The 10861-nt window shown below is 45.7% G+C and overlaps 1 protein-coding gene across 1 annotated transcript in view; it reads left to right on the top strand.

Moving 5' to 3' along the window:
* SRD5A3 (steroid 5 alpha-reductase 3) overlaps nucleotides 1-10861 on the top strand; it is a 38705-nt gene that overhangs the window by 23903 nt on the left and 3941 nt on the right. The window contains exons 2-4 of the mRNA XM_006757839.2: nucleotides 6-111; nucleotides 6417-6559; nucleotides 8216-8413. Of these exons, the coding sequence (XP_006757902.1) occupies nucleotides 6-111; nucleotides 6417-6559; nucleotides 8216-8413 (447 nt within the window). The remainder of the gene's footprint in view (nucleotides 1-5; nucleotides 112-6416; nucleotides 6560-8215; nucleotides 8414-10861) is intronic.

The raw sequence follows: 10861 nt of genomic DNA, 5'->3' as shown, positions 1-10861 counted from the left end.
TCCAGCTCGCGGGCGTCCGCTTCGGGGCCCAGGGGGCGAAACGTCCCGAGTGTCCGCCGACACCGGAGAGCCGAGCCGCGTACACTATCAGGGGCGCAGGAACGTGAACTGGTGACGCACCGCACGGAGTCCCTCCCTTCCGAGAAGTGGCAACACTTCTGAATTTAGGCCTGGTCACCAGGAGGCAAATAAAGTCTCCTTTGTCTCCACATTCCCCCTTTCCTCTCCCCTGCACTCACTCGCAGCGGTTCTCAACCTGTGGGTTGGGAGCCCTTTGGCAGTCGAAGGACCCTTTCACAGGGGCCGCCTAAGACCATCCTGCATATCAGATATTTACATTACGATTCATAACAGTAGCAACATTACAGTTAGGAAGTAGCAACGAAAATAATTTTATGGTTGGGTCACAACATGAGGAACTGTATTTAAAGGGCCAGAAGGTTGAGAACCACTGCTGGGGGCTTGCAGTCTACTTGAGGTGCCCAGAACTCACCAGAAATGAAGGCAGGCCCGCCCTTTGCGCCTCTGTTTCCATTTTCTCCCCTGCCCTCGACCCCGGTAGCCTGGAGGAAGGGCGAGATGCTGGTCCCCACTCTTGCTTGGCGCCACCTGCTTCGGCTGCACTGACCCTCCTAACCCTCACCTGGGCAGGTGCCCCTGGCGCCAACTGTCTATGATGGTACCTGTTAGGCAAGCCTGATCCCGAAGCTCCATTTGACTTTTAATAGATTTCCGAACCAAAATCAATGAAAGATTACAGTGTTGGGACTTAAATAGAATTCTTTCAGAAATTGTAAAAGTTATTATAGTTTGATTTTTTTGGTTTGGGGTTTGTTTTTCTTTTTACTTTGGATTCAGAACATAGCTGGTAAGAGTCAGCCAAACATTTCTAGGTGGTAGAGATACAGGAGTTTTTTATATTCCATTAGAAATATTGGAGACCTCAAAACATTATTTTCATCACTGCAAGGATACTGTGGTTATTTCCCACCAGATCTTGTTATTTGTTACATTAGTTAAAAAACACAATTATTACTATATCAAAGACTTGTTTTTTAGTAGTGGTGGTACCTATATTTCCATACATTTGGTTTCCTTTGTAATCCCCACATATGTTATGCTTGTCAGAACATTTTGAAAGGGGGCCTATAGCCTTCATCATACTGCCAAAGGAGTCAGTTCATGGAAGAAAAATGTTGAGAACCCCTGCTCTAGACTCTACACTTTCCATGCGTTAAATTTGTCTTGTTTGTAACCATATCCCTGATTCAATGCCTGACACATAATAAGGTTCTTGATCAATATCTTGTGAAAGATTTTTTTAAAAAGGTTTTAGGTTGAGTCAGATTATTAGTTAACTTGGGTGCTTGCTCTGAGAGTTACTTTAGATGAGAGAGGTATCTTCTCTTTCATTCATTGTTAACTAGTATTTATAGAGAACTACTGTATGCCAGGAGCTATTTTAGGCCCCTTGGAGCTTTTGTTCTTGTAAGACATACAGTAAATATATAAACAAATCTTGTAAAACAAGCAAAATAATTTCAGGAGTTAATAAGTGCTTCAGAGGAACCCAGCAGGGTTACTGGATCCAGAGCTGGACTGTGGGGGTGGCAGCGACAAAGCTGAAAGAATGATCCGAGGGGTGGGGCAGGAGGTGAGTTCACTGCTCAGCAGAGCCTGACAGGCCTCCGTGCGATTAGCTTTTATTCCGAGTGTACGGAAAGCCATTTATGGCTTTAGGGTGAGGAAGGGAGCATGGCATTATGTGATTTATGTTTGTTTTTTTCGTAATCCCTTCACCTTTCTCACCCAGTCCCCTAAACACCCTCCCCTCTCACAGCGGTTAGTCTGTTCTATGTCTCTGTGAGTCTGTTTCTATTTGGTTAGTTTATTTTGTTCATTAGATTCCACATATGAGTGAAATCATATGGTACTGTGCTTGTCTTTCTCCTACTGGCTTATTTCACTAGCGTAATGCTCTCCAAGTCCATCCATGCTGTCGCAAAAGGTTAAAATTTCCTTCTTTTTTACCGCCAGGTAGTAAATATTCCGTTGTGTAAATGCACCACAGTTTTGTTTTTTTTTTATCCAGTCATCTACTGATGGAAACTTGGGCTGCGTCCATATCTTGTTTATTGTAAATAACGCTGCTATGAACATCGGGGTACATTTATTCTTTTGAATTAGTGTTTCCAGTTTCTTCAAGACATATTCCCAGAAGTGATTTATGTTTTGAAAGGATGACTAGCTGTTGTGTGGAAAAGACTCTGTAAGAGTTATTATGGGGTCCAGTCAAGAGGTGATATATGGATTGGTGTGTTAGCATAGTAGCACCTGCTTGTCCTGTAGGTGGAGATGACATTAAAGCACTTAGCCCAGGGCCGGGGCCTTAGTCAGGGGAACATTCGTTTCCTTTCTTAGTCAATCCCTTAACCCCACTCTGGGCCTGGCATCAGTGCTGGCAGTCAGCAAATATGTATTAAATCAGATCATCTCTCCTAGCCCAAAACCATTCAGTGGCGTCCAGCTCACAGGAAGAGCCCAAGACCCTTGTCCCCACCACCTCACTGACTTTGTTTCTTGTAGTTTATTCTCTCCCTCCCCCCACACCCCCCCCCACCCCCGCCCACCATGTGGCTCCAGTCCCGTTTTATGGGCCTCTTTGCTAGTCCTCTCTCTACCTCAGGGCCTTTGCACTGCCTGTTTGCTCTAACTGGGAAGCGTTGCCCCCAAATAGCGACATGATTTATCCTCTCACTTCCTATAATCCTGCTCAAATACCTTTTCAATGAGGTGTGCCCTGCCCATCCTGTTTAAAAGTATATTCTATCATCCTAGCATCTCTTCTTCTCTTCCCGGCTTTAGTCTGTTCAGTAATCATTACCACCTACTGACATGCTGTAAAACTTACTTTGTGTGGGAGTATAAGCTCCATAGAGGAAGGAATTGTTGTCTCCTGTGTTCATTGTTGTATCCCCAGAGCCTAGAGCAGTCCCTGGCTTATAATAAGCACGAAAATATGTGATAATTCAAAGAGTGCTTGCTCAGTGTTAAGCCCTGGGTTAACATAAGGGTCATCTTATCCATGTTCCCAAGGGATAGGAAAACAGTGCTTCAGTTAAGCAAAGTGCCAAGGGAGGAAAAAGAGGCTAGAGCTGGGTCTTTTACTAGTAAAAAAAAAAAAAAAAAGCAAGAGATATAACCTTACCAAAAGTAGAACGTTTTCTCTAGAGGGAAATCAGGCAAGCAAAACAAGCACTAGAATGTACAAAATGCAGGAGTAGGAAAAACAGGCTGCCTGTGCATCAGGAACACCATGGCATAAGTAGGGCACAGCAAGATGTGGCTTAGCAGCTTATACCAACATGCTCGAGTGATTTGGTTGGCGTTAGACGAGGTATAGATGGGTATGTGTCATGCAGGGCCAGGAAAGCAGGCTCAGACTGGTCTGAACTGCATGAATAGGAGTACTGCAGTGTGACTACCTTCAGGCCTCGGGGCTGGGTCTGAGCAAACACTGTCCCTCACTGTGTGACTGTGGGTAAGGACCTTAACCTTCCTGAGCCGGAGTTTTCTCATCGGCCACATCAACTGTATAGGACTGTTGTGAAGATGAAGAGAAATCATCTTAACTGGTCTCCCCCAGACTAGACTATTCTCTGCCTGGTTTCCAGAGGGATGTTCTTTTGTTTTGTTTTCTAAACTTAAAGAACCGTGAAATGAATGAGTAGTGCTCTTTCTTATTGTGGTAAAATGTACATGACATACTATTTACCGTTTTAATCCTTTTTGAGTGTATGCCTTAGTGGCTTTAAGTACATTCACATGTTTGTGCAACCATCACCACTATCAGCTTCCAGAACTTTCCTGTCAGCCAGAGGGATCAACCGAAGGACTTGTATGCATGCATATAAGCATAACCAATGGACATAAGACACTGGAGGGTAGGGGAGGCCAGGGGATTGTCAAGGGTGGGGGGGAAAAAGGACACATATGTAATACCCTTTGTAATACGTTAAGCAATAAAAAAAAAAAATAAAAATAAAAACATAAATTATTACTTCAGGTCACTCTACTCAAATTCACCCCTCCCCCCACCACACACTTAATAAAAGTCAGGGTCCTTACAAGACCCTGCAGCATGTGTGCCCTCCCCCTCACCGTCTAGCCCTCTCCACACAGGTGTCCTTCACTGCTCCTCGGGGCCTTGGTGGTTTCCTCATTTCCTCTGCCTGGAAAGTTCTTCCCCCTCAAATGCACAAGGGTTACTCATTCTAGCCAAATGTCACCTTGAGAGAGGCCATCCCTGACCATCTGTCCAGGGTGACCTCCCCTCTGTGCCATCACCCAGCATTACCTGGATGTCCACAGGCTCGTTTGTGGACTGACCACTGAACGGTAAACTTCATCAAGGCCAGGACCTGGTCTGATCGCTCCCTGCTGGGTCCCCAGCTCCAGCAACGGTACCTGGCATGTTTTAAGTGCTCGGTAAATATTTGTGAAAAAATGAAATAGGTAAAGCTGCTCCTCGGGAGCAGACCCCTCCCCTTCGGTGGGAGCCTGCAGAGCAAGGTGCTGCTGCCATCTGCTCTGCTCCTGCCCCAGACCAGACCTGGGCTCGCTTCTAGGAAGTGTGTCTTTTGTTTTGTTTTAATTTTTAGAGAGAAAGAGGAAGAGAGAGAGATAAAGAGAGGGAAATATGGATGTACTGTTCCATTCATTTATGCATTCATTGGTTGCTTCTTTTATGTGCCCTGATTAGAGATTGAACCTGCAACCTTGATGTATTAGGACGATGACTAGGAAGTGCGTCTTAAGGAAAACGCTGGAAGGCAACCAAAGGCCAGTGGCCTGCGGGGGGGGGGGGGGGGGGGGGGGTTGTGAAATTAACACTGATGCATGAGCATTTGAAGAAACTAAGCTCGTGAGCCTGGAGAAGATCAGAATTAGGAATTGGACGGCTCAGAGAGGGCAGATCCAGTGATAGAGAGTCTGTAACAGTAGTTGGGAGAATTAAGAGGGTTACTGTGGAATGATCGGATTAGGTCATTGTTAGGCAGACTGCGTTGTGGGCATGGTCTGGGTGCACTGAGTTCTGGTGCACAGAATATTCTGGATCATCTGGAAGAGGAGTCCCTGGGTTTATATTTAATCCTCCTGACTCCAGGTCATCTTACTTTGTCACAGTCTAATGAGACAAGAGGGAAGGGGGCTTACTATATACATGATCACTGAAGACCAGGGAAGGCCAAATGACCTCCAGGCACCTTGCAAAGTCAGAATGATTCTGAATTGATTTGGATGGAGAAAAATAGTAAAGTGGACCAACAAAGAAACCATTAGGCCCTTGTGCCATATGAGGTGATTTCATTTCAGCAAACCAACATCATCTTTCACAACAAATTAACATTGCTAATTACAATTTTTATTGGTTTTGTGGTTTTATTTGTATTTCATTTGTAACTGTTGATTGCAAAATAAGCATTGTAATTATATGAGAGCTGTAACCCTCAGGAGTTGATACCTAGTTGTATGAGTTAATATTTGTCATCTAAGTAATTTAGGTCAACACAGTTTAGAAGACTGAATCGGAAGACCTCTAAGATTTCTTAACAGCCCTGAACGCCTGTACTTGTGTAAATCTTGTGTAACAGTCGTATGGCTATTGCGGTAACACTGCTCCAGATTTAGAAATCTCACAGATTTGGCTTGCATTTAGCACAATCCAGGAACTAGTTTGGAACTTGAGCCCAATCCAGTTACCCAGAGGAAAGAGAGCTTACTAACTAAACCTCAGTCTAAGTTTAACAGCGTCAATCATATTCTTGTTAACCTCAGGAGGCCTCTTTTCTTCTGAGTTCAGCGGTCCCATCATTTGAAAGGAAGTTTTGAAATCTGAACACCTGTAGGCTTCAGGTTCTGTTAAAAAGAGTAACTAGACCAGTGATGGAGAACCTATGACACCCGTGTCAGAGGTGACACATGAACTCATTTTTTTGGTTGATTTTTCTTTGTTAAATGGCATTTAAATATATAAAATAAGTATCAACAATATAAATCTTTGTTTTACTACAGTTGAAAATATCAAAAAATTTCTATATGTGACATGGCACCAGAGTTAAGTTAGGGTTTTTCAAAATGCTGACACACCGAGCTCAAAAGGTTCGCCATCACTGAACTAGACTCTGAGGATGCGGGGAGAGAAGAGAAGGACACTAAAAAATAGTCTTACCAATGGACATAGACACCGAGGCAGTGGGGGCTTGCCTGGGGTGGGAATGGCTGGGCGGGGGGAGTCAATTGGGGAAAAAGGAGACATGTAAAACTTTAGACAATAAAATAATAATAATAATAGTCTTTCTGCATAATAAAGGGGCTCTATCCTGACAATTGCCTAACTTGTTTTCCCTTTGCAGGTACTTTTCTCATTTCTATGTCATCTCAGTGCTGTGGAATGGCTTCCTGCTTTGGTGCCTTACTCAATGCCTGTTCCTGGGAGCGCCTTTTCCAGACTGGCTGTACACTTTACTCAGAATTCTTGGGGCTGTGCAATTCCGCGGTAATCACAACCATTGATTGCATCCTGTTCCTACCTTTCCTGCCTGCAGGAAGCTGTTCTTGGTATTTCATTGCCACTGTGAGCAAAAAGGGTTCTGCCTCGTCATACCCATCCCCGTGGGGATGCCCCCACGTCTTTCACTGAGATCTTGGCAGAGCTGAGAGTTAGCTCTTCATCCCCGACTCCACAGCAGTTGCTGGGTGGTGTACGGACTGGCTGCTCTCCCTCTGATGCTGTTTGTACTGTTGGTAAATTTACATAGACGTCTTTAGACTTAGGAGGAAAGCTTTTAGGATTCCCTTGTGTTTGCCTTGAAACGTTTATACCGTCCAACCAAAACCGTGTCTCAGAACTCCAGAAACGTGCTGGAAAATTACTTTTTGATCACTGGTTACAACTGTTATAGCATAAGGCTTTGGTTTCCTGAGAAAATTGACTGTAAAGACATTGACCAAATGATTACAAAACAGACATTACATTTGCCTCAGATAAAGAACAATTTTAAAAGAAAGAGCTGAAGCTGAAAACAAAGTGGCCTCAGTGCATGTCAGGCGGGGAGAGGGGCGGAAGTAGAAACATTGTTCTGGTGCTGGCTCTGCTCAGCAGCCGAGCCACTGGCTCCCCGGAACAATCCCTTTCTGTGTGACCAGAGGAACCTGCTGCAAACGATGACGGTCAGGAGGAAAAGCACATGCAGCTCCTGTTTGGCAGGGGAGGGCTCCTCACTGAGTCCCGCTTCACACATTCAAACTCATCTCTTTACTTTGTCTTTGTTTTCCTGAAGATATTTTTAAAATATATTTTTATTGATTTCAGAGAAGAAGGGAGAGGGAGAGAGAGATGGAAACATCAATGATGAGAGAGAATCAATGATTAGCTGCCTCCTACAAGCCCCCAACTGGGGATCGAGCCCTCCACCTGGACATGTGCTCTGACCAGGAATCAAACCGTGACCTCCTGGTTCTTAGGTTGACACTCAACCACTGAGCCCCGCCGGCTGGGTTTATGTCATTTTTAAAACCGGCATTTCTTCTGACTTCTTTTGGGGTAGAGGAGTGAAAGGCAGGTAGGAAGGTAGATCTCAGGGATTACAGTCTCCTAAAAGTATAATATCTTTTTTTTTTTTTAACATGGAAAGGAATGCGTAATTCTTCCTGTCGCAGTTCCTGTCCTCCTTTCTGCCTCTGTGGGTGCCTATGTCTCTTGTCTCCCCGAACCCCAGGGATCCCCCCAGGTGGGGCTGCTCAGCGGTCTCCCCAGAACTCTTCCTGTCTTCATTATTATTAGTGCCCGGGACCCGAGACCCGAGACCCTGTTTCTGAGCACAGGCCCCTTCACAGTGAGGGCCATGCCATCTCAAAGGCTTTCACAGGGTGAAGCTGAGTCGGGAGACCTGAGTTTGTCCAGCTCTGTCACTAGCTCACTTGAGCCAAATATGTTTGTCCAGCTCTGTCACTAGCTCACTTGAGCCAAATACGTTGACTTCACATGGCCCACTTCCGCACTGCTAAGAAAAGCAGGGGAGCGTTAGACTGGATGATTCCTAGCCCCTTTCCTAGCTCCACTTTTGTTTACTACTGTGTGTAACCGTAGGAATGTATAGTACTGGCTTAACTCCGAAGAGACATGCTGAATGTGTTGCTTTCGGAATCGCAGGGGGTGAGTTGGCGCTGTCTGCATTCTTAGTGCTGGTGTTCCTGTGGCTGCACAGCTGGCGGAGACTCTTCGAGTGCCTCTATGTCAGCGTCTTTTCCAACGCTGTCATTCACATCGCGCAGTACTGCTTTGGACTCATCTACTACATCCTCGTCGGCCTCACTGTGCTGAGCCAAGTGCCAATGGACGGCAGGAATGGTGAGTGGTCCCTGGGCACTGTTACCTGAGGCACCGGGGGCCATGGAAGTTGGAGAGCAGGAGGCCTGCCCAATCCTTAACGTCTTCAGTAAAGACGGTAAAGGGTGACGTATTCAGGAGGGTCAGAAGAAATGGGACCTGAGGCTTCCCTCGGTGGGGGTGAGGCAGTGAACTCACGTGGAGTAAGCCTGGAGACAGAGGAGGAGGGTGGCCCAGAGAGGAACAGGGAGCAGGATCACCCACAAACAGGAGAGAGGGTCAGCAAAGACAGTGGCTTCCCCAGAGCCTCAGCCTTCCTGTTTGTGTGGGAAGGTGAGGGGTGAGGCTGGGGAAGGGGAAGTTGTGGCACAGGATTTGACCATAGAAAACCAGAGGAGGAGCGGGCGGCCTGACTCGGGGTGGATGCTTGTGATGTGAAGAGGGAGCCGGGAGCCATTTCTTTGCCGTTTAGGTCTGGGGACTGGGCCATTGCTCACAGCTTTTCTGTCAGCGAGGCGGCCGTGGGGCGAGGACAGCGGAGTACTGTGGTAAATCAGAACTGCGTCTTAACAAGTCTGACCTCTTACTAACCAGGGAGAGGGAACCAGAATCATGACTTTTGTTTGTGAGGAGGAAATGAAGTGGGTTTTATTTTGTGGGGAGGAGGTGAAGATCTCGCATATATGACTGTCGTTTTTGTGAAAACAATACGTGCTTACTGTAAGGAATCAAGTTGTTGGTGGTAACTGAAATGAATCTTTAGGACTGAGGTTAACTTCACCTTGCAGCCCAGGCACTGTCGGGCAGATCGCTCATGACTGTTGTCTCTCAGTCCAAGGCTTCATACATTCATCCTCGTAAACTGAGACCAAGATCTAGACGTTTCCATCCCTCAGCGAGGGAGCTTTCTCCTCAGGTTTGATTTCGGTATCAGCCTGCCCCTCTCTCTTGCTGTACTACAACTCAGGCCTCCATGGCATGAGGAATGGTTTTCAAGTACATCTTATTGATGCTGTTTCTCAATTCATGAATTATTTATCGACTTCAGCTGCTCAGCTAGCATCTCTCCACCTAAGTGCTCTGAACCGAAGTATGTTCTTCCTCCCTGAGCTTTCTGCTGTGGTATTCTTGTGCAGCCCAGTATCAAGGCTTGCGCTGTCATTCCTGGGTGTACAGTATGGGTTTTCCACCCCAAGGAACTTGCCTAAGGACTTTGGTAACGCGCCAGCTTTCAGTTGCTTCGTTCCCATTGGCAGCACCTGTCTCTTTTGGAGTTTTCTCTGGTGGCCGGGCCCCACCTTCTGCCCTCACTCCTGTGTAACTAATGAAGAGAAGGCAGCATGGCACCCACAACAAGATTTCCTGATAATCCCTTCTGCAGCTGTCTTTTGTTTCATCTATTTGTCCTTCATATGGGACAATATGGGGAGAACTGGTTTCAGGAATTCATTGAGGGAGAACACACGGGGGCATTTGTCAGCTGCGGGGCCCAACAGAAATGGGCTTGGGGTTAGGTGGACCTGAACCCGAGCCTGGCTTATTTAACTTCTCTTAGCCTCGAACCTTCATCTGAAATCAGGGATATTTACAGATTTCAGAGGATTGGTGTGAAAGTGAAAAGAAAGAATATCTCTCAACTACCCAGATCTCCACACCTCCTTGTCTTCAAGTCTAGAGACTCTCCCCCAGTCACTCTGATCACACAGTTCTATTTTCTTTTCGTCAGAGTACTATCTCTACCTGAAATTACCTGGGCTATTGATTTGTTTACTCGATTCTAGTGGCAGCTGCCACTGGACTGTGAATGTATGAGGACTGGGATCTTGCATGATGTATTCATTATTTTATGCCTCACATCTACAACAGTTCCAAGCTCAGTCAACACCATTAAGTAACAAATAAATGAATGATTAAATGCTACACAGATAAGATGCTCAGTAAATACGAGCCTTCCCCTTTCCTGCATGATAATTCCAGCTTACTCTTACAAATCTTTTTTCCCTCCCAGGTAGTTTCTCGGCATTTAGAGTAGGTGACTGGGTAGTGATGTGAATTCCCAGACACTTGCTTCAACGTTTAATTCTATAGTGACTTGTTCTGAAAGCCCTTTGGATTAAAAACTGAATTTTTCATATTTTGCTTACTTTTTACTTATAAAAAATAACTTTTTAGTTATATGGCTAAGCCTAGTGAATATTAAGAGACTCTAAGTAGATTGTTTATATAGAGCCAGGTTTAAAAGAAATCAACACAGGTAGATTTTGGTGGACTTTCCTTAGTCATTAGCTGTCATCTCGAAGTCCTACTCCGAGGTACCCACATGGAATAGCATGATCCTTGCTTCTCTCGCCTGAATCAGCTTTGTAGCCGGCTCCCTCTTGGCTCCAGAGCCTCAGGCTGGTTGGTCCCTGTTATCAATGGACAACTTCGTTTCTTGAGCCAACCCCCCGACCACCCCGACTGCTTCCT

Source organism: Myotis davidii, unplaced genomic scaffold, assembly GCF_000327345.1.
Source record: "Myotis davidii unplaced genomic scaffold, ASM32734v1 scaffold173, whole genome shotgun sequence".
Taxonomy (NCBI): Eukaryota; Metazoa; Chordata; class Mammalia; order Chiroptera; family Vespertilionidae; genus Myotis; species Myotis davidii.
The sequence above is the reverse complement of the archived record's forward strand: the minus strand, read 5'-3'. Positions and strand labels throughout refer to the sequence as shown.